General features: G+C 37.8%; 1 protein-coding gene across 1 annotated transcript in view; it reads left to right on the top strand.

Annotated features, from left to right (window-relative positions):
* LOC130046632 (uncharacterized) overlaps window positions 1-20,591 on the top strand; it is a 28,128-nt gene extending 7,537 nt beyond the window's left edge. The window contains exons 4-6 of the mRNA XM_056160435.1: window positions 1,748-1,789; window positions 10,989-11,036; window positions 16,061-20,591. Of these exons, the coding sequence (XP_056016410.1) occupies window positions 1,748-1,789; window positions 10,989-11,036; window positions 16,061-19,605 (3,635 nt within the window). The 3' untranslated portion in view covers window positions 19,606-20,591. The remainder of the gene's footprint in view (window positions 1-1,747; window positions 1,790-10,988; window positions 11,037-16,060) is intronic.
* The last annotated feature ends 4,876 nt before the right edge of the window (window positions 20,592-25,467 follow it).

The raw sequence follows: 25,467 nt of genomic DNA, 5'->3' as shown, positions 1-25,467 counted from the left end.
TGGTATGAAGTATGTTCATTGGCGATATACATAAAAATTTCAAGACACCTGCTAATCCCCGAGGCCTTAGTGACTGGGCTAAAACTGCCAAAACTTGACTAATGTTTAAAAATCATCTCTACAAAAAGTGTAAATTTCATGATCCCCAAGGTAGAGGTTCTGACTTCAGGGTTGATGTTAAACTTGGTATATTACATGTATAGTATAAAGTTACATGTATTAACATTATTAAAACATCTTTAAACTTATGCTATTTATACTGAGTTGAAACTAAATGGATATTCAAAATGAGCAGAAAACCCTCTCCAAAAAGATAGATGCATTAAACAAACAAGACGAGGCAGTATAGGTATCTCCATTTCAAATAGATATATATGAAATTCAGGATGCATAATGTCTTGATGTAACAAATTTATGATCGAGTAGTCTGCAGTTTTCTTCCATCTTTCACAGTTGATAATTATGAGACCACAAAACCTGTCATGAGGCTTATGTCATAGATGTAGATCCCTTCTAGCTGCAACAATGAAACCCTTTCCAATATGTTACCTCAACTACTGGCGTCGGTGGCATAGTTGTAAACATTTCACATTTTCATCTTTTCCAGAACCACTTGGCAAATTTCAACCAAACGTGGCATAATAGCATCCTAGGGTAAAACTGATTCAAGTTCATTAAATTGAAGGAGAAATAATCACAAAATGTAAACATCTTTAAAATTCTTCTTCTCAAGAACCACTGGGCCATAAGAATGCATTTAAGTGAGAATTTTCTGATATAGAGTAGATTCCAATGTGTTCAGATCATGGACCCGAGGGTACATTATGTATGACGGGACCACATTAGGGGATCAAATTTTACATCTTGATGTACGTGTGTAGAAAAACCTTCTCCAAAAGTACTGGGCCAATTTTAATCAAGCACGATTCAAATTATCCTTAAGTGAAGGGGATTCAAGTTTGTTAAAATGAAGGGCCATGTCCCCTTCAAAAGAGAGATATTTACAAAAATGCAAAAATAGAGTGGGGTCATTTAGAAATCTTCCTCTCAAGAACCACTGGGCCAGGAAATCTGAAATTCACATAAAGGCTTCCTGACATATAGTAGAAATTCAAGTTTGTAAAATTCATGACCCCTGGGGTATGTTTGGGCCACAATAAGGGATCAGATTTTTGCATGCGAGTGAATAGGGAACTGAACTTGTCACAAAACATCTTTTACATGAATTTTGTTACTATAAAAGTCATTACCGTCTACAAAGACAGATGGTAATTGGTGAATTTGTAGTCAAGATTAATGATTAAGTTTTATAATCACTGAATTTTAGATATTACCATTGGAATTCAATTCTGAACCAAGTTGCTTGTATGATGATAAATTTCCTCAAGCTTGTTTATTGCTAGGAACTACTGCACAGTTGATGGATGTGGCCGATGGGCCTCTGCGTTTTGTTTTGACGTTTCCGGGAGAATGCTGGCAATTCCATAGGATCTTCGTAAAAAAAAGTCTGAGAGAGATTCATTATATATTGCAACTAGATGCCTACCAGCTCAAACGTCATAAGCGTTGAACATGCTGCAGGCCTAAATTTCGCGGCCTTTCACCAGCAATGGTGACGTCTCCCTATGAGTGAATAATTATTTAGCGACACGTGAAACCACAATTTCGTCCAGGGATTTTACATGTTGTATAGAAAGCTTAGAAAGCTTGTTTCAGTAATGCATTATTTTTCATCATATATTTGCAGGGAAGTTTGAGGAAACTGCAGAGGAAACAAAGAAGTTGCGTGGTATGGCATAAACTTATATTTGATATGTTTGTATGGAGATAGATGGTACAGTAAATACATTGTACTAATATGTTTGTATGTTGATAAAATGGACATGGATATTGAACTTAGAAATTAAAAACATTTGTAGGAAAATGAAAATGTATTCATCACCGTATATACAGTTTACCCAGATGAATTAAAACTCAGGCTGATTATTTCAAAATATCTAAAGTTAGAAATACAAAACTTGATGTTGGTAGTACATTTTGGAAAATGTATTTTTGATTCTGATATGATAAAACATATGCAAAATTAACTACATTAGTTAATCCTTTGTTTATTTAGTTTGTAACCATATCGTTCACAAAATGACATTGATATTATATTCTAAGTGCTTGTGCTACATTGAAGTGAAGAAGGGAATAGTGTTTAAATCGCATGTGTTTTACCTATCTACAATATTAGTACACAAGGTCATTGTCTATGTTATATATAGCAGCATAATTCTAAAAACTATTTCAATGTTGTAATTGGGGCATATTTTTTGCTGACATGTTGAAGACAAGATCAGACAGCATTATAGAAATAGAAACATTTCTTAATTCTAAAAAAAAAATGTTTAGGAACAAGTATTACTGTGTTACCTCTGAAAAGTGATAAAGAACCACACAAAGCAGATATATAACAACTTTATTGCCGTGGGCTACAAATACTGAAAGGCGAAAAACAAATACATGTATAAGGAATTTACAGTTTGACCAACATGTGATACATTGTTGTGCCATTGGAGAAGGATTACAAGTTTAACGAGAATAAGGATTAATCTGATGAATAAGTCAACTCAGGGTTTTACTTTTTCTGTTTTCATACACTGGTTCACTGACCACGATGAGGGTCAATGTTGAATATTTCAATATCACTTTTATTGTTTACTTACACTGGTTCACTGACCAAATGATTAAGCAGCACTTTTAAATAACTCATTTCAATGTGTGTGGAATTGGTTGGTTGACTGTTTTTGTTAAATAGTCGATTTCAATATGTGTAGAGTTGGTTTATTGCTCGTATTACGTCCCATTAATATTTTTCACTCATATTTAGACATCACCAGCTGTATGTTAAGTACCACATATTTAGACCTATACTAGTTCTGGACCGTAATTATACTGTAGTCATCGTCGGAAACCCACGTTCGGTCGCACTTCTTTTACCTCCTGTGTGACACAACTTCAATGCCATTTTTTTTCGCTGGAAGGTGTGACGGCTCAGCTTCTGTATGTGTTTTGTCGCTTTACCATTCTTTATTGCGATATTCAACCAATGAAAAAGCCCCCTTTTCCAGTGTTCGGGAGTATAGAAGAACATGGCTTTCAAATGGAAGAGTTTGACAATTCCTAAGCATTCAGCGATATCTTCTCTGTCAGTTTGTTTTGAAATTAATTTTATACAAAATATAAATACTCCTAACAACTTATCTCTTTCCTCTTTCTTCTGGTCCACGTTCGTGACCATTGACTCATTGAATTTGCATATCCGATTTTATTTATTCGTACAAAGACTACATGCAAACGACACTTCGATAAGGTGAAAGTTGAGACACTCTAGATAATAGCTTTACTGTTCAAGTGACGTTTTTGACAATAAAACCTGTTACCCCAATATTTGATAGTGGCACAACAAAACCTACTCTTTCTTGAGCGCCTCCATTACTGCTGACGCTTAGAGTTCTCGGAATACATACAGTGATTCCGGTTTGTCCTCAATACATCATTAAAGGTCATGGATTTTAATGAGTTAAGTGAAAATATCGCCGTTGTGTCCCACAGGAGGTAAAGAAGTGCGACCGATTATGGGTTTCCAACGATGCGTAGCCGTGTGAGTTCTTCAATGTGTCAACGCCTGCCACAACTCGGGACCTCCATGTTTAAGGTCATATCTGAAAGACTCGAGATTTTCACTTCTAAATGTTGAATGTTAAAGGACACAACGCATGTTTCTAAACTTTTTTCATTTTTTCAGCAAAAATAACTCTTTTTATGCCTAAAACTACTTTAAATGTGTTTTAAATGAAATAGTTTGCGTAGTTTTCGAGTTTGAAAGCGATGAAATTCAAATCTTGCGATATGCATATTTTTTTTCGCTAGTTTACGCGCCATTATGGGTGACGTCATATGCGCCCTCGGGTTTGAAAACATCTATTAGCCATTTCTTAAACAGATTAGATTTAATCGACAAAAAACCAATTATCTCGTTAACGGCTGGTAAATAACAATGCATTAAAATGTGTTGTGACGTGCTCAGGTGTACTAGTTGTCGGTAGAAAGGATTTAGACTGAGTATCTTTCTATTTTTCGAAGGAAGGTACGAGAATAAAGACGTGATAATATTTTTGGTGGAGCAAGAACTTTACCTTAAAAAACACACCCAGTCACCTTTTCAAACACCACTTGGACAGAGACCCTGATAAACTGCGAGAAAATGGATATATCGAAGCTATAAGCACTGGTAGGCCTATAGCATACATTCTGTTTTGCTCTTCAAATTCAATACAGTGAATACACACTCGGATCAACTGATCTTCACCTTATAACAACATATATCGACGATACAATGTAACTTCACCAGGGTGAAGCTAGCAGCCACTAACCAGCAGCCAATAAGCACGTAGAAGCTAGCAGCCATTAAGGAAAATCATCAAAGGACTGAGAGTACTCATAGAAAAATATTTAATTTGAAACCTATTCTAAAGGAAATTTTTAATCTGATTAATGTTTTGAATTAATAAATGTCAATCGCAACACTCATGGGCAACTTAGCTCACATGAGATATTGTACATCAATGGTGAAATGAATTTACATCAGTAATTTGTAATGAAAGGATGAAATAAAATAAAATTGACCACACATTTCATTTTCTGATCTTTTTGAACAATTAATTTCTCAGCTTACATGCACGAAAGTATGTGCACATTGATAATTTAGCTACCAGAATATTACAATCTTAGTCATTAAGTACCTATGAATAGATTGATATGATAGGGGAAACTATATGATGTGGGGTGCTTTATTATCTCAAGACTGATCCTATTTTCATGTGCCAATCCATTTGAAATCATATTGCATTCAAAAATCTTTTCTGTAAATTAGCTCACCTGAAGAGTGATAACCATTGCTTTGTAACAAAAGAAATCAACAAAGGAAATCTTTTGAGCAAGTGGTGTAAGGAAGCAGGATTAAATATTGAAACACACACTTTCTCTGTGATATCTGGTGAATAATGCCTCCATCCTGTGACTGCTATCAAAAATTGTGCATTAGCTCACCTGATTTTGACATTGTGCATAACCTACTGAAAAAAGTATAGCACGAGTTTTATGACTGCTTTTAGAGCTGTAATCTATGAAGACAAGGCAGAAGGAACATGAAGGCAAGATAAAGGACCACTAGAACTATCATTCACCATTTCAGTTTTGGGCCGTAGTGGTACCACCCGGTGGCTCCCAAGGGTCGGGACAGATTTCGAGTCCCCATTTGTACTCTAGGAGGGGTTACAAGGACAATGTATCCATTGATTGCGGTAGTGAGTACTAAGGGGTATTCGATGCCATGTAAAGAAGAGCTCTGTGATACCCGGAAGTATTGTTTAGCTCACCTGAACTTTGACATTTTTCGTTTCTTGTAATGAAAGAGGAGTTTTTATTAATGCTTTTAGAGAATTGATTTTGAAGACAAGGCGGAAGGAACATCAAGACAAGGTAAAGGACCCCTAGGACTATCATTTACCGCTTTCAGTTTGGGGCTGTAGTGGTACCACCAGGTGGCTCCCGGGGATCGGGACAGATTTAGAGTCCATATTTCTGCTCTAGGAGGGGTGACAAGGACAATGTATCCATTGAATGAGGTTGAGAGTACTAAGGGGTACTCGATGCGATGTAAAGAAGAGCTCTGGGATACGCGAAAGTATTGTTTAGCTCACCTGAACTTTGACATTTTTCGTATCTCGTAGAGAATAAAGGGGTTTTATGACTGCTTTTGCAGCATTAATCTTTGAAGACAAGGCGGAAGGAACATCAAGGCAATGTAAAGGACCCCTAGGACTATTATTTACCGCTTTCAGTTTGGGGCTGTAGTGGTAAATCTCGGTGGCTCCCGGGGTTGGGGACAGATTTCAAGTCCCTATTTCTACAAATTGATGGGAGACAAGGACAATGTATCCATCGATTGAGGTAGAGAGTACTACGGGGTACTCGATGCCATGAAAAGAAGCGCTCTGGGAAACCCGGAATAATTGGTTACCTCACCTGAACTTTGATATTTTCCGTTTCTCGTAATGAAAGAGGGGATTTTATGACTGTTCTTCCAGCATTAATCTTTGAAGACAAGGCGGAAGGAACATCAAGGCAAGGTAGAGGACCCCTAGAACTATCATTTACCGCTTTCAGTTTGGGGCTGTAGTGGTACCACTCGGTGGCTCCTGGGGAACGGGACATATTTCGAGTCCCCATTTCTACTCTAGGAGGGGAGACAAGGACAATGCATCCATTGATTGAAGTAGAGGGTACTAAGGGGTACTCAATGCCATGTAAAGAAGAGATCTGGGATACCCAGAAGTATTGTTTAACTCACTTAAAGAAGAGGTTTGTGATACCGGAAAGTATTGTTTAGGTCGTCTGAATTTTTCATACATATATCTCATGTATAGAGACTACTTGGTATAATGCATTTCGTCTTTCCATCGTAAAGATTCTCCATTTCTAGACTTATCAATCCACGCATTCTGTTTGAAGCCGTAGAGATACCACATGGTGGCCCTAGTGGGTCGTGACAGATTGATGGTCTTTACTTCTAGTCTTTCATATACTCAGGAAGGGTCAAAGAGAAATGAGGTGATGGGTCGTTGAGGAACAAGCAAATTATTAATAAAAATGCAATAATTTCCTTAGAAAATTGTGCGTAGTACAAAGTATCCCTAGTATTGTGAACGAACATTGGTAGGTACTATGGAGAATTGATATAGATTTAGCTAACGACCGCCATTTAAATGAGCTGGCGACCGCCATTTAATTTAAGTGGTAACTGCCAATCATTATCTGGCGACGAAACTTAAGTTAAGTGGCGGAGGCCACTTCTTGTATGGCAACCGCTACTTATTATCTGGCGGTAGCCACTTAAGCTGAATGGCGTCCATCACATAATTCACCTGTTGTCTAACTGCCAGCTGTCACTTAATTCAGTTGTTGGCCACGAATTGAGGGACTATTGACAATGTGTCCTCTTTTTTTCAGTTTTCTAAAGTGTTTCCACTTAAATTTGGGAAAGGGTAATTGCATGGGGTTCCAAGTAACAGGTAAAAAAAAAAAGCCATGTTCTTAAGATAGGGGTAAACTCGGGTATCATTCGTTTGCAAACATGATAGAGAGAAATATCACTGGGACTTTAAGATTAGAAAAATTTTATAAGTCACGATCGTAGTCAAATTGAACGTTAGAAACGAAAAAAATCATAATACACCGAATGCAGTATCTATGGGAAATTCCTTCTCTACAAAATATCTATGTAGTTTATTAACCACGTGAAAAGTAGAAGAAAATAGTGTAAGTTTCCTCCTCGTGACAATTGTAATTTCCCCGTCCTGTGACCAGTAAACAGTTTTCGGAATTTGAGATTGCAAGCGTGAATAATGGGTTGAGGTAAAAAGCATGGTTAAAATATAAAGAGCTTGTTATTCATTGCAGAAATATTTGACTGCAACTTGATATCACAAAGGAATTTTTAAGTGTGACAGTGCAGGTTTTCCCGATGTAATGATCAGGGTCCAGTTTCAAAAATGAAATATTTGATGTCAAAAATATTTAGACAAAATTAGTCATAAGATCCCTTCATACCTGTACCAGTGGTAGAAGTACTTCTACCAACTGGTAGATTTACAAACAAGAAAAAAAATTAAAGATACAAAATAATTGAACTTTTAATTATACAAATAATAGAATATTGTATTTCCTAACTTTAAATTGAATTATAAAATTATTTCATTATTGAACTCGCGTTCGTAGCATCTTGAGTGCGTACGTCAGTAGGCTATAACGCCGTGCTCCCACTTCGTACTTCCTAAAGATGTGCATATCACAATTCAAAAATAGTAATAAGATTGCTTTATCAAAATAAAATAATGTGATTACCACTTTAAATTTGAATATTTTTATTGATTTGTGTGTGTGTTGTCTTTTTCTTTCTTTCCGAAATGCACGCGTGACAATAGCTTGGCATAGGGCCTAGTTGTCAACCATTTAACTTATCATAATTTGTCTAATCCAAAAATAAATAATGATTGTACTGTTTATTTTAGAAAAACAGCGCCAATTACAGATGTATAAAGGAATAACATACCCAAACAGTTTATGGACAGCGACCCATATAAACATTATTTACTCACAATATTGCCGATTTCATACACGCGTTTCTCGCTATATTTGGGTATTTACATCGTTATTTGTGTGCACTGGTGGCGAACACATAAAAAACTCGGACAATTTGTCAACATCGATTTAAATGTTGCCCATGGTAAATAAATTAGCTCCCTAAAAGTTGAGTTTTTAATAATATCTCGCAGTACTTTCACAATCCGAAGGGCCCATATGACGTCACTGTACCACGTGACTACCTACCTAATTAACTTGACTTTTTGAAATTGGCGCTTATATTTAAGTCTGTATTGTGGTTAATTATCGCAAAATTTCAGCGAACGAACTATTAGAATTAATTACTATAAGCATAAAGAAGACAAAATGCATGTAATATTGTATACTTTGAAAACATGAGATGTGTCCTTTAAGCGACAGAATTATGTGTGGAGTAAGCTATAGGCTGATAAATTCATATGAACATACGTCTACAACTGTAAAGGAGAAACTTCAAACTTACTGTGCGACTACATATGCCAGAAGTGGTGTTAATCAAATGTGGATTTTAAAAAATTCTAAAACACTTTTAGTACACTTGAAATCGCAAAACTTTTCTCAAATCAATAACATCAAAACCTGACTCTCCAACTCTATACACGACCATTTCTTACGATAAATTAAAGACTAGACTTTTTGACATCATAGACAGTTGCTTCTTCAACAAAAATGGAAAAAGGAAATATCCATATCTAGTGATCAGTCATCCAAAAACTCTAACGTTGAAATAAAAAATATGCTAGAGTTCCTCATTGACAATATCTTCGTGGTTTTTGGTGATCGGGTCTTCCAACAGTCTGTTGGAATTCCCATGGGCACGAATTGTGCTCATTGTTAGTTGACATGTTTCTATATTCATATGAAGCAGAATTTATTAAAAAACTTCTACATTGTGGTCTTCAATTCGACATGTAGATATGCGACTACGTTTTGTCTATTAACAATAATAACTTGCATATGTCGATTCGAATTATCTCTGTGAGCTCGAAATAAAAGACACCACAGAGTCGTCCACATCTGCTTCATACTTAGATATTTTATTGAAAGTATACATTAATGGCAAACTGACCACTCACCTGTATGACAAACGGTATGATTTTAGCTTCTCCATCGTCAATTTCCCATATTTATGTAGCAATACATGTATTGCATTATCACCTGCATATGGTGTTTATATCTCTCAACTGAATTGATATGCAAGAGCGTGTTCTGCATATAGTCAGTTTTTAAATCGAGACAAGCTGCTGACAAAAAAGTTGATGGTACAAGGGTTTCAACAGTCTCGATTGAAATCAGCATTTCGCAAATTCTATGGTCGTTATAACGATCTAGTTCCTCAATACAACCTATCATTGGGTCAAATGCTGTCTGACGTGTTTCATACCGATTGTTAGGCCGTTTTTGGCACACTGATTTTGACTAAGGAAAACTCTGTGTACCTGATCAGGATATAAGGCTCACGGCGGGTGTGACCTGTCGACAGGGGATGCTTACCCCTCCTAGGCACCTGATCCCACCTCTGGTGTGTCCAGGGGTCCGTGTTTGCCCGACTTATCTATTTTGTATTGCTTATAGAAGTTATGAGATTTATCACTGTTTGTTATCTTCACCTTCCATGTACAAGAGTGAGGAATTGATATAAGTGCACTTGTCTTCCAATCTCAAAAATTCCAATGGTATGTACTTAATCATGTTTTGTTTCTTTGAAATAAATGCAGTTTAAAATTGCATGTAATTGGTTGGTGAAGAACGTTTTGAGGTGTTAGATACTGTGTGGATAAAATATATTTTATACAATATCTTTTTAGTTCACCTGAGCGTTCAGCTCAAGTCAGCTTTTCTGAGCAAAATTTGTCTGTTAAATTGTCTGTCATCAGCGTGGGTGTAAACTTTTCACATTTCCATCTTCTTTTCCAGAACCACTGTGGTAATTTCATCCAAACATGGTGCAAAGCATCCTTGGGTGTAGGGCTCTCAAATTTGTTCAAATGAAGGGACCATGCTCCCTTCAACGGGGAGACCATCACAAAAATGCGAAAATAGGATGGGGTAATTTAAGAATTTTTTTCTCCAGAATCACTGGGCCAGAGGAGATGAAATTTACATGACAGTTTCCTGACATGCAAATTAAAGTTTGTTAAATTGATGGCCCCCAGGGATAAGTTGGGGCGACAATAGGGGATTGAAGTTTTACATGCGAATAAATAGGTAAAATCTTTAAAAATCTTCTTCTCAAGAAACACTGAGCCAGAAAAGCTGAAATTTATATGAAAGCTTTCTGACATAGCGCAGATTCAAATTCATCAAACCATGGACCCCCGGGGATAGAATGGGGCAAAATTAGAGGAAGATGAAAGTTTTACATACAAATATATCTAGCGAAAATCATTGAAAATCTTCTGAAGATTTACTGGGCCAGAAAAGTTTACATTGACATGAAAGCTTCCTGACATAGTACATATCAAGTTGTTTTTTACAATAATGCCCCCAAAGATCAAAAAACGGGGATCAAAGACTTACAGACTACTATAAAAAGAAAATCTTAAAAAATCTTCTTCTCAAGAACCATTGGGCTAAAGAAATTTACATGAAAGTTTCTTGGCATAGTGCAGATTCAAGTTTGTAAAACTCATGGTCCCTGGGGTATTTTACATGCAAATATATAGGGACATTTTTTAGATAGGGGACTTGGTGACTCAGGTGAGCGATGTGGCCCGTGGGCCTCTTATTAAGTAAAATGTTTTATTTCATTGTTTTAGGTAAAGTAGTGAAACTAACTGAGTCCCCCATCCCACCAAATGTGAGAGGTAAGTCAATAGAATAGCCAATCATTAGAAAGTACATTTACGTCTTTAGTTAAGTTTAATTACATTTATACACAAATATCAACTCTGAACAAGCATTCCAGATATTCAAAATCGGCAAGCACTGCTAGCATTCAACATTGGCAAGCATTGCTATCATTCGAAATTAGCAAGCATTGCTAGCATTTAAAATCAGCAAGCATTGCTAGTATTTAAAATCGGCAAGCACTGCCTTGCTGTAGTCCACCATGCCAGCAATCTTGCAAAATTGCTTCTGCAGCTACAATTATAAGTAATCAATTAAATGCTGTACATCTTGGTTCTTTCTCTGACATGGATTGCAGTAGGTGAAATTTTCATAGCATTGATAATATTGCAAGTTTTGAATAATTATAGGATTTGACGCAGTATAGATTTCCAAATCTCGTACTGCTTAAATTTCTTCTAAAATGGACTCATTCACTGCTTGTTCAAATGAAGGGTAACACCCGGAGATAATGGCGAAATAGTGAAAATGAGTTAACGAGTTTTAAAAATCATTTCCAGAACCACTGGCCCTATTTCAACCAAACTTAGCAAAACGCATCTATGGATGAAGGGAATTCAAGTGTGTTCACGTGAAGGACGACAAGAGGAGATAATAGCAAAATAGTGAAAATGAATGTGAATTTTAAAAAAATTCTTCACTAGAGCGAATAGGCCAATTTTAACCAAACTTATCAAAAGCATACTTCTACGAAAAGCTTTTAAAGGGAGGATAATCACAAAATAGGGTGGAGTCATTTAAAAATCTTCCTCCCAGGAACCACTTGGCGAGAAAAGTTAAAATTCACCTGAAATCGTCCTGACATAGTGCAGATTCATGTTGTTCAAATCAAGACTCCCGGGAGTAGACTGGGGTCACAATAGGGGATCAAATTTTTGCATGTGAATATATAGGTAAAATCTTCACAAGAACCACTGGGTCGAGAAAATACAAATTTACATAAAAGATTTCTGACGTAGTTCTAATTCAAGTTTGTTAAAAGCATGGCTGCCAGTGGTAGGATGGGCCACAATAGGGGATCGAAGTTTTACATACCAATGTATAGAGAAAATCTTTAGAAATCTTTTCAAGAAGCATTGGGCCAGAGAAGTTTACATTTACATGAAAGCTTCATGCAGATTCAAGTTTGTTGACATCACATACCCCGGGGTAGGATGGTGCCACAATAGGGGAGAAAAGTATTACATACAAATACATTTAAAATCTTCTAAAGAACAACTGTGCCAGAAAAGTTTACATTTACCTGAAAGCTTCCTGACATAGTGCAGATTCAACTTTGTAAAACTCATGACCCCTGGGGTAGATTAGGGTTACAATAGGGATCAAAGTTTTACATGCGAATATGTAGGTAAAATCTTTAATTATGGGCCGAGGTAACTCGGGTGAGCAATGTGGCCCACGGGTCTCGTATTGTCCTCCAATACTGGTATTTATAATTAATAGTACAATGCTAAATTAATTCATAATGATTGACTCAGTTTTCAACAATGAAGAAAGAAACGAAGCATAGAAATTAGAAGTGTATACATCCATTGTATGTCTTCTTAGAACTGACTTCCAGATGTTCAACATTCCCTTTAATCTCCATGTTTGAAATCATAATTTTTTGAAATTGTGTAAGAAAAAGAAATCGGCATTAAAAACAATGTAACTTAAGCATATACTGATATTGGTTTATGGTGGCTGGCGGGTAGATTTTCATGTTCTGTATCATTTTCTGTCAGAAAACATTTAGATGACTTTGAATAGACTCGGGCACATCATTGTGTGAAATACGAACGCCAGTAAAGAAAATGTAAACCATAATAAAGTAGAAGTACATTATCGTGAAATACATATTCAGATCAGCAAATTTTGTTAACATTCAAATTCAGAAAGCATTACTGTCATTAAATACTGGCAGCTTTCAACGTTTTTCTGTACTGTATACGTATGTTATGTGAGCATTGCTGCCTTGCCCCCGCCCAACTATTTAATGCTCAGGGTACATAATGTTGCTTAATATGCCTTTATAACCATCGTTCAATCATATTTACCGTGCACTTTCCTCACACTGCTTACCGATATTGAGCTAGTCCGTTGTTTGTCGATTAACTACCGATCAAATTAAAGGCCGGACCTGCTTCCGTTCATTTAACCTTCATAAACTATCAATACCATTTTGGCATTTGAACTACATAGTTTTGAAATAAACATATACTGTACGTATTATATGAATATACATATACCCATACTGAATGCAAGGTGAAGATAACGAACAGTGATCAATCTCATAACTCCTTCAAGCAATACAAAATAGATAGTTGGGCAAACACGGACCCCTGGACACACCAGAGGTGGGATCAGATGCCTAGGAGGAGTAAGCATCCCCTGTTGACCGGTCACACCCGTCGTGAGCCCCATTTTCTGATCAGGTAAACGGAGTTATCCGCAGTCAAATCAGTGTGCCAAGAACGGCTTAACAATCGGTATGAAATACATCAGACAGCATTTGACCCAATGCGAGGTTGTATTGACGAACTAGATAGTTATAACGACCATATAATTTGCGAAATGCTGACTTCAATCGAGACTGTTGAAATCCCTGTACCATCAACTTGTTTGTCAGTAGCTTACCTCGATTTAAAAACTGACTATACCCAGAACAAGCTCTTGCATTTCGAATCAGTTGAGATATATAAACACCATATACAGGTGATAATGGAATATTGCTACATAAATGTGGGAAGTTGACGATGGAGAAGCTGAAATCATCCCGTTTGTCATACAGTTGAGTTGTCAGTTTGCCGTTAATGTCTACTTTCAATCAAATATCTAAGTATGAAGCAGAAGTGGACGATTCTGTGGTGTCCTTTATTTCGAGCTCACAGGGATATATCAAATCGACATATGAATGAAAGCTATCATTGCTAATAGACAAAACGTCATCGATATATCTAAAAGTCGAATTGAAGGTCACAGCGAGAGATTTTTTCTTCTCACGTAGAAGTCTTTGAATAAATTCTGCTTCATATGAATATAAAAACAGGTCAGCTAACAAAGGAGCACAATGCGTGCCCATGGGAATTCCAACAGACTGTTGGAAGACCTGATCACCAAAGACCACGAAGATATTGTCAATGAGGAACTCTAGCATATTTTTTAATTCAACTTCAGAGTACTTGTGCATGGAATCAGAGTGGTGTTTAACAAAGTAAGTTTTTGAATGACTGATCACTAGCTATGAATATTTCCGTTTTCCGTTTTTGTTGAAGAAGCAACTGTCTATGATGTCAAAAACTCTAGTCTTTAATTTATCGTGAGGAATGGTCGTGTATAGTGTTGAAAAGTCATAGGTTTTAATGCTATTGATTTGGGGAAAATTCTGTGATTTCAAGTTTACTAAAAGTTCTTTAGAATTTTTTAGAATCCACATTTGATTGACACCACTTCTGGCATATGTAGTCGCACAGTAAATTTGAAGTTTCTCCTTCACAGCTGTTAACATTTTCGTGAGGAGCAAAGATAGGGGCTTGGTAGAGCACTTACTAGATCCAGCAATGTATCTTTGTTTGTAAGGGTTTTTATGTAGTTTAGGAATCCAGTATATGTACGGTAACTCATATTCATTCGACCCATTGACTGGAATATTAAATGTGTCTAAAACTGAAGCATGGTTTTGAAGAATTTCGTCTTTTGAAAGGGCAGTTGGAGTATAAGTATGATTACCAAAAGTGGAATTAATGCCAAGTTCGTTTAAAATACAGTTGTAATAATGAGCGTTACAAACAAAGACAATGTTGTTACTAGCTTTGTCAGCTGGAACCAAAACATATTCCTCATGTAACCTATATAATTCTTTTATCACTTCTGGTTTACTAAACACAGAAGGATAGATGGTACGTACTTTTGTTTCCATGTGTCTGATGCGGGATTTTAATATCCATCTTATGCTTTTAACCCATTCTGACAATGTATCAAGTTCTTCTTTTTCATATTTAGCCCATCGTCTGGCATAATCTTCGACAGAACTCATAATAGAGATGAAGTTCTGTCGCCAATTAAAAGATCGAGGTTCTCTGTATTTAGGACCTTTAAGAATATGTGATTTGAGGTCCTCATTTTCAACAATATCAACATCACCAGTAATGACATGTCCAGCTGGACTGTAGTTGAAAGAAGATGATGAACAAGAACATGTTGGTGGATTACGTATAAGATGGTCTATATCTAAGCACTGCAAAGTTTGTTTATAATTAAAAAGTTTGGATGCAATAGTAGAAGTATAGCTGTAGGAAATACAGGGTGTAGACTTGAACTTGAAATAAGTAGGAATACACGACTGAACTCTTTTATGACGAAGAATGTTGCTTATGTTGACGGCATCTATTCCTTTGTTTGTAAATTTGAGCTTAAGGAACTGACGGCATGATTTGCAAGGAATATCATCCATGGTCCGTGCTGTTTTATAGAGCCTGTGGTAGGCAACATCCATAATCATAGAGTTCAGTCTATATTCAGGTGTTGAAAAATCCAAGTATAGACTAGCCATAGCTTCTTCAAATAACGTATGTAAAACCCTCAATGGAATAGAGTAAAGTTTTGTCCGAATATGATGTGGACCCAATTGTCTGTTGATGTGAGGCAAAAGTGAATCAAAAGTGACATCATTTATACTTGGTGTTTTATATGAACGATGTCCGTGACTGTGTTTTCGTATTTGGGTATTGAGAAAGAGTCCCATCACATTAACGTTATTTCCTTGTGGACTAGTCAAATTTCCCACATCATATACATTATCATTGCATTCGTATGGAAATGCAGTACCTAGGGTCCTGATCAAGTGATCTTCTCGTTGTCTACGAAAGGGGGTGCTCAATGTAGGATTGTTTGTGTGATGGTAAAGGTGTTGTTTACATTAAAGTAATTCACTTTTACACATCAAGCGTATTATAAAATGAAACATCATTTATTCAGCTGTTTCGTTAATTTGTAATTTCAGAGCAATACGATATAGAGGTTCAGAGATGGAGAGAGGAAGACAAGCTTTACTATGAAACCCACAGCTTCCCGTCAGTGATGCAGAAAGTGAGAAACCAACCATACGTAGCATTTGTCGGTGTACCTGGGTCTGGGAAGTCGGCCACAGCTCATCACATCGCCATCAAGCTCCAGGAAGAAGGTTATCAGGTTGTACCAATTGATGAAATCAGAGAGTTAAAGCAATACTGTGACACAAAGAATCCGCAGGTTTTTGTTATTGATGATGTGGTGGGTGTCTTTGGCCTCCAAAAAACTAATTTAGATGTGTTAACTAATTATGAAAAGAAAATAACACAGCCTTGCATGCATAAGTCTCGAACTTTGATGACATGTAGAGAGACTGTGTACAATGAGACACTACCTTACAAAGCATTCGTTACTAAAGATGAGAATGTGATTAAGTTACACAGTTCTGACAACGCATTAGATGACGAAGACAAAAAACAGATTCTCAAGAAATATGGTTTAAAGGAAAATCTAATATCGCCTGAATTGCTGACATCAACATCTTACATGTTTCCCCTTCTCTGTAAATTATTTTCAAAGGAAACAAAATTCAAAGCTCTTGGTCCAACGTTTTTCCTGAATCCAGTCCAATGTATCATTGATGAACTTGATGATATGCAAAGGCATAACAAACTGAATTATGCAACACTTGTTTTATGTATGCTAAATGAAAACAGCATCTCTAAAGAAATTTTAAAAGATAGAAAAAATGAACATTTCATGAATATGAAAAGTGATATTTTGGAAGATTGTGAATTAGAAAACCAAACTGATGCATTCAAGTTTGTGAAAGCCTTGTCGGCAATGGAGGGGACATACACAAAACAGTGTGGTGCACAATACACATTTATACATGACTCCATGTTTGAAATATGTGCTTGTCACTATGGCAAACAGTTTCCGAACAAAATGGTATTGCATATGAGTAGTAGTTATATTGCTAATTATGTCAAACCACAGAAAAGTGAACCAGAAAAAGGGAAGGAGAGCGATGGTGAAAACAATGAGAGAGAGGAATCGTTTGATCTGTGTATAAGGTTAGATGTGGACCAGTACCCACTGTTAGCAGAGAGATTGTACAGAGACATACAGAATATGGAGCTGTATGATGTTTTCAGGAATCGGGTTTTAAAACACGCCCAGGTGTGTCAGGCTTTTATTTATGTGTTAGAGACAAAGCCATACACAGAATTAAAATCCTTATTTCTGTCCAATCTGGGAGAGATCGATAAGATAGAGGATACACGAGAGTGTGTGGAGAATGAGAGGGATGAGAGTAAGGCGAGTAGGGAGGTGAGTGAGTATTGGAAACAGGCAGTGCTGTTGGATCGGAGGACGGAACGACATAAGGGGGAACTATTTTGGAATGAATACGCATACAATGTGAGAGTGATCAGCTGGGTGATTTACTATGGACATTATCAGATATTAGAGTACGTAGTTCAACAGACTGAACTACACAATGAAACAAGTGAATTATTTGAGATAACAGAAAATTCTTCACATCAGTCTAAATCTGGGATAGATACATATATTAAACAGAAAAATGAAAACAATAGGTTAATAGAAGAGTGTAGATTACTTCTGTTGAGTTGTTATAGTGGTGATGTACAGGCAGTCAGACTTCTACTTCCTGTCTGTAAGAAAGCAATCGATGGGATAGATCAGATCAGTGAATATACGCCCTGGCCTATTCATACACCTCTTGGTGCTGCATGTGATGCAGGACATGTGTGTGTGGTGGAGGAGCTGGTGAAGGCGGGGGCTGATGTCAATCTAGAGTCTAGTTGGACTTGTGGGGATACACCACTGATAGCTGCATGTAATAGAGGACATGTGAGTGTGGTGGAGAAGCTGGTGAATGCGGGGGCTGATGTCAATATACAGAATGAGTGGGGGTTTGCACCACTGATAACTGCATGTTACGAAGGACATGTGAGTGTGGTGGAGATGCTGGTGAAGGCGGGGGCTGATCTATATGTATATGATTGTGATTTGCACACACCACTGACAGCTGCAATTCGAGAAGGACATGTGAGTGTGATACAGGAGCTGGTGAAGGCAGGGGCTGATGTTAATCTACAGGTTGATTGCGGGGACAGACCACTGACAGCTGCAAGTACGGCAGGACATGTGAGTGTGATAAAGGAGCTGGTGAAGATGGGGGCTGATGTCAATCTACAGGATAACCCTGGGCATACACCACTCACAGCTGCAAGTATGGAAGGACATGCGAGTGTGGTGGAGGAGCTGGTGAAGGCGGGGGCTGATGTCAATCTACGATCTATATACCAAAGATTCAATACACCACTAACAGCTGCAAGTTGGGGAGGACATGTGAGTGTGGTGGAGGAGCTGGTGAAGGCGGGGGCTGATATCAATCTACAAGATAATTGCGGGAATACACCACTAACAGCAGCAAGTAAAGGAAGACAAGCGAGTGTGGTGGGGGAGCTGGTGAAGGTGGGGGCTGATGTTAATCTACAGAATAATGACGGGGATACACCACTGACAGCTGCAAGTGAAGGAGGACATGTGAGTGTGATACAGGAGCTGGTGAAGGCAGGGGCTGATGTTAATCTACAGGTTGATTACGGAAACAGACCACTGACAGCTGCAAGTACGGCAGGACATGTGAGTGTGATAAAGGAGCTGGTGAAGATGGGGGCTGATGTCAATCTACAGGATAATCCCGGGCATACACCACTCACAGCTGCAAGTAAGGCAGGACATGCGAGTGTGGTGGGGGAGCTGGTGAAGATGGGGGCTGATGTTAACCTACAGAATAATGACTGGGATACACCACTGACAGCTGCAAGTGAAGGAGGACATGTGAGTGTGATACAGGAGCTGGTGAAGGCAGGGGCTGATGTTAATCTACAGGTTGATTACGGAAACAGACCACTGACAGCTGCAAGTACGGCAGGACATGTCAGTGTGATACAGGAGCTGGTGAAGATGGGGGCTGATGTCAATCTACAGGATAACCCCGGGCATACACCACTCACAGCTGCAAGTAAGGCTGGCCATGCGAGTGTGGTGGAGGAGCTGGTGAAGGCGGGGGCTGATGTCAATCTACGAGCTATATACCAAAGATTCAATACACCACTAACAGTTGCAAGTTGGAGAGGACATGTGAGTGTGGTGGAGGAGCTGGTGAAGGCGGGGGCTGATATCAATCTACAAGATAAATGCGGGAATACACCACTAACAGCTGCAAGTAAAGGAAGACAAGCGAGTGTGGTGTGGGAGCTGGTGAAGGTGGGGGCTGATGTCAATCTACAGAATAATGACGGGGATACACCACTGACAGCTGCAAGTGCGTTAGGACATCTCAGTGTGGTGGTGGAGCTGGTGAAGGCGGGGGCTGATATCAATCTACAGAATAATGACGGGAATACACCACTGACAGCTGCATGTGAGGGAGGACATATGAGTGTGGTGGTGAAGCTGGTGAAGGTGGGGCGAAAAAGAGCTCTGGAACATGTTCACAAATGAGACAGTTTCAGTCAATAAATACCTCAACCCACCCTCAGCCCCGAATTATCATTTAAGCATTTTCAAATTTGGATAAAAGCACAATTTATTATCTTGTCTCACTTGACAAACATTTTGCTAGAAAACTCAATTTTTGACACTCCCTCTTACTTTAAGAAAAAACTTGATGCTACAGTTCGATACACATTCATGCCCGAAAGTCAAACTGATTTGACAAGTCTTTCTGATTATTTTACGCCTATATTGATGAAAGATATTGTCAATAAATGTATTTACTCCTTTTCCAAAATTTGAAACGTCTCAAATATAACGATAGAATTTTTCTCCTACATAATGTCTGTCCCACATATAATATACGTGTAGTTCAGTACAATAACCAGTTCTAATCGCATCAAAAATATACAAATGTTGCACATTCTAAATTTAATTCATGGTCACATTATTTGTTTTGTACGTATATTGAGCTATATGTTTACCTGCACTAAATATCCGTTCTATGTTGGACCGAACTGTCACTATATCTTTGTTTAGACTGAACATACACATGTATTCAAAACAAACATGTAGAACATGCACTTCCCGAATTGTTTATATATGCATATATATATATATATATATATATATATATATATATATATATAGAGAGAGAGAGAGAGAGAGAGAGAGAGAGAGAGAGAGAGAGAGAGAGAGAGAGAGAACGTTTTAGGGACTGTAACTGTTTGGTGTACATCAGACATGCTGCAATTAAATGAGACAGTAGAGATGATGTGGTGGTGACCGACAGATCAGTGTAGTGTATAAATATAAATGATGAATACGGAGATTTTAGTGAGGGAGACTGTGATGTACTAAGACATCTGCTGTGTGTTCATCTAGATGTAAAACAGTCTATACGGTTGTATCATAAGTGCAATGATAGTAAGTCAGATGTGAAATTTCTGATTAATGAGCGGTATTTTGATTATATAACGGAGAAGGTGATGATTCTGCGGGGGGGGGGGGGGGAGGGGGTAGGGGACGGACATCGATGTCAGGACGAGGTATTGAGTATGACTGTGTTAGACCGGGAGGAATTTTTGTTTATATATATATTATTTTTCAACATTCTGTACATAGTTCATGGTATATCTTCATAATATATGCATGTAATATAGAATTACAGAAGTGTTTATTTGTTTTAGATAGAGAAAGAAAGAAAGAGGGAGAGAGAGAGCTATGAAAATATTTGGTTCCATCTGTTCCAAAGGGCATCAAAATTTTCAGTATCACCATTTTTATAAGAAATTAATTTTTGTGTTTCATAGAATAACTTTAAAAATGATATTACAGAGCGCAGACTCAAATTTTTCTCTGTAGACCTTGTTGTATAAATATAATACTTTAACCAAAAGATGAGAATATTTTGTATACCCTTGTTTTTCTCAAGGATGCCTACTATAAAAGACTTTTTTGTAAAGACTAGTTGACAATTTGTTTTCTGTTCTAAGTAATGCGAAATGATTGAACACAATTACATTCCCACATTATATGTTCTATTGTTTCCTCCTCATTGTGACAAAAGATGCACATTTTTGAGTTCACTTTTTTTTTTATTTTAAATAAAAAAGAGTTTGCTGCTAAAACTTTATTAAGTATTCTATATTGGAACCTTTGAACTTTACTATTTTTTGTTATTACGAAAGGTATTTTGTGGATTATTTTCCATTCAGTATTATCCAATTCTAAGAGTTCACTCCATTTTGTTTTGTCTGTTGTCACAGAGGAATTTTTGTTGAGAAGTTCATAAAAGCATTTGGACTTTCTACATTTCAGTACATTGTATATGTTTGACATAATGAATGGATTCGCCAACTTTTTCAAACTTTTGGGGGGGGGGGAGGAATTGTTTGTTCTAGAGAGGACTGCTGTGTAAGTACAGTGAAGATTGGCATGACAGAAAGTACAAAGCGACAGCGTATAAGAAAGTGATGTGTGATATAAAGAAACATATGTCAGAAGACACTGTGTATAGTCCTTGATAAAATTGTAGAGACATGTTGTTACTGAGTACAAGAGAGTGGTGTATGAGATAAAGAAACATGTCAGAAGACAATCTGTATAGTCCCTGATAGAATTGTAGAGATATGTTGTTACTGAGTACAAGAGAGTGATGTGTGAGATAAAGAAATATATGTCAGAAGACACTCTATATAGTCCCTGATAGATTGTAGAGAGGTGTTTTTACGGAGTACAAGAGAGTGATGTATGGCATAAAGAAACATGTCAGAAGACACTCTGTATAGTCCTTGATAGAATTGTAGAGAGGTGTTCCTTTGTCAGTAGATGTACTAAGTATAAAACCCGATAGGTTACTAATGTCTTTGTAGATACATGTGATGATGTTTAAAGAATTCTCTCGTTAAGTTTCCATTTGTCTGTGTATAATAAGAAAGTGTTTTAACATAACCAATAGTCGATGCTTTCTGAAAGTATACAGTGTCGTTAGCAATAGTATGTAAATTTTATAAAGTATACAGTGTCGTTAGCAATAGTATGTAAATTTTATAAAGTATACAGTGTCGTTAGCAATAGTATGTTAAACCTTATAAATTGTCGACATTGTTGGTGATTAGTTGTATGTTTGACGTCACTCTGTATCACTCTCAGTCATTCATTATAATTATGTGTATGTGTGTGTATTGCTTATTATCAATGTTTATGTTTGTTATTCTTAGAATCAGTATCTAATACTTTTGTTACATGTCAAAATGAGGTATCTGACATGGAAGAAATAAAATACTCTACATATGTGCATATTTGTTCAAGCTTTTTGTTCTCCCTGCATGAATTGCGTACCTCTTGAATTTTGATTTAAGGTCAATATATCATCGGAACTCCTGTTCTGTAACATATTGTTCCCCATGAATCCCAGTCGGATTTTCCGCCTGTTGTGTGTGTGTGTGAGGGGGGGGGTGTCCAACAACTTGGAATTTGGTAGATGGGAGGTCACTGGCGGATTAAGGAGGGGGATAAGGTTTTTAGCTCACCTGAGCTGAAAGCTCACGTGAGCCATTCTGATCAGCTTTTCTCCTTCTGTCTGTCCGTAAACATTTTACATTTGCGACTCCTTCTGCAGAACCACTAAGCCAATTTCAAGCAAACTTAGCCAAACGCATCTTTGGGTGGGGGAGGGGGGGGGCTTTCAAGTTTGTTCAAATGAAGGCCCATTTCCCTTTCAAAGGGGAAATAATCACAAAAATAGGATGCGGTCATTTAACATTTTTCTCAATAATCACTGTGGCAGAAGAGATGAAATTTACACGAAAGCTTCCTGACAGAGGACAAATTCAGGTTTGTTCAAATCATTGCCTCCGGTGGTAGGAAGGGGCCACAAGGGGGATCAAATTTTTACATACAAATATATAGGAAACATTTTTTTTTTTGAAAACCTTCTCAAGAACCAATGAGTCAGAAAAAGCTGATATTTACATGCAAGGTGAAGATAACGAACAGTGATCATGAAAGCTTCTGACATGGTTCAGATTCAAGTTTGTACACATCATTGCCCCCGGGGGTAGGATGACGCCACAGGGGAATAAAAGTTTAACATACAAAATATATAGGAAAAATCTTTAAAATCTTCTTCTCAAGAACCACTGAGCCAGAAAAGCTAATATTTACTTGAAAGCTTTCTGACATAGTGTAGATTCAAGTTTGTTCAAATCTTGGCCCCGATGGGGCCACAATATGGGATCGAAATTTAACATACAAATATATAGGGAAAATCTTTAAAAATCTTCTTCTCAAAAACCTCTGGATCAGAAAAGCTGATTTTTACATGAAAGCTTTCTGACATAGTGCAGATTCAAGTTTGTTCAAATCATGGCCCCGGGTGTAAGATAGGGCCACTAGGGGGATCAAAGTTTTACATACAAATATATAGGGACAATCTTTAAAAATCCTCTTCTCAAGAACCACTGTGACAGAAAAGCTTATATTTACTGAAAGCTTTCTGACAGTGTAGATTCAAGTTTGTTCAAATCGTGGCCCCCGGGGGAAAAATGGGGCCACAAAGGGTGATAAAGTTTTACACACATATATAGGGAACATCTTTAAAAATCATCCTCTCAAGAACCATTTGGCCAAAGAAGTTGACATTTACATGAAAGCTTTCTGACATTGTGTGGATTCAAGTTTCCAAAAATTATGGCCTGCAGGGGTAGGTTGGGGCCATAAAAGGGACTAAGGTTTTACATGCAAATATATATAGAAAGTCTTCAGATATGGGCCAAGGTGACTCAGGTGAGCGATGTGGCCCATGGGCCTCTTGTTGAAATGGCACAGATTACCTTTGGTACCTCCCGTAAGGTAGGGGGCACCCCCTCATGAACAGTTCCAATATGTTTACTCCTGTCCTTAATTCCAAAGTCCCTGTTGTCCGATGTATATTTTCATAGGCTTATACATCAATTATGTTGAATTGATCTTAGTATCTGTGTTTTCCTGTTCACACAGCGTGTGACTATACATGTAGTACTTGCATTTTAAGGAAATAGCATCTACGGTATTAGTCTAGTGGTCAGTGTTTACTACACAACAGGTCACGGTATTAGTCTAGTGGTCAGTGTTTACTATACAACCGGTCACGGTATTAGTCTAGTGGTCAGTGTTAACTACACAACCGGTCACGGTATTAGTCTAGTGGTCAGTGTTTACTATACAACTGGTCACAGTATTAGTCTAGTGGTCAGTGTTAACTACACAACCGGTCACGGTATTAGTCTAGTGGTCAGTGTTTACTACACAACCGGTCATGATATTATTCCACTGGTCAGTGTTTACTACACAATCGGTCACGATATTAGTCTAGTGTTCAGTGTTTACTACACAACTGGTCACGGTATTAGTCTAGTGGTCAGTGTTAACTACACAACTGGTCACGGTATTAGTCTAGTGGTCAGTGTTTACTATACAACTGGTCACGGTATTAGTCTAGTGGTCAGTGTTAACTACGCAATGCCTTAATTGGTCTTAAAGGATTCTAGGTCGTGACCATGATGGTATCTTGTGGCAGCTTATTCCATATTCTAATGGTAGTAGGAATGAATTAATCTTTGAAGATGGTGATGGACCAACTTGGAATCCTGTATCGTGTTGGTTTCCCCCTGTGTTTAATTAATTGATTGTATATTGTTTAACGCCCCTCTCGAGGATTTTCACTCGTCCTCATATGGCTGCACCTGTTTCGCTGAATTGGGAAGGCAGTTCCATGGCAACAAGGGAATGGACAACGCGGTACAGCATGATGGCCTTTGTTCGGACTCTTCGTTGGTGTAAGTTCTCCCACTCTAACATGTCAACCATGGCTGTGACACTACTGGTGGTGGTGTAGTTGTTTGTTACTAACATTGCTGCTCTCCTTTGTGCCGCTTCTATTTTCTCGATTTTTTTCTTAGCGTGAGGGTCCCAAGCAGTGGATGCATATTCCAATTGGGTTCTGACCAGCGTATTGCAGCATTTGTCCTTGATGTTGGTTGGGCAAAATGATATATCTCTCCGTAAAAAGACAGTGGTGTTGTTTGTTTTCTCACAAACACTCAATGTGATGGTTCCACGATAGCTTGTTAGAGATGTTGACCGCTAGGTACATGTACTTGGCCTTGGTAGTAAAAGTCAGCTCCTTTCCATGGATGTAGTATGGGCTGATGCGTTGTTTCCGTTTTGGTGGTGATGCGGATGACCTCATACTTATCTGGGTTGAAGTACATTAGCCAAGCTGTTTCTCATTGCTGGAGGTGTTTTAGGTCCATTTGGAGTTGTCTGTCGTCGGCCTCTGTCCTATACAGGAGGAAGTCGTCCGCAAATACTCTGGACCCACTTGCA

Source organism: Ostrea edulis, chromosome 3 (genome assembly GCF_947568905.1).
Source record: "Ostrea edulis chromosome 3, xbOstEdul1.1, whole genome shotgun sequence".
NCBI lineage: Eukaryota > Metazoa > Mollusca > Bivalvia > Ostreida > Ostreidae > Ostrea > Ostrea edulis.
The sequence above is the reverse complement of the archived record's forward strand: the minus strand, read 5'-3'. Positions and strand labels throughout refer to the sequence as shown.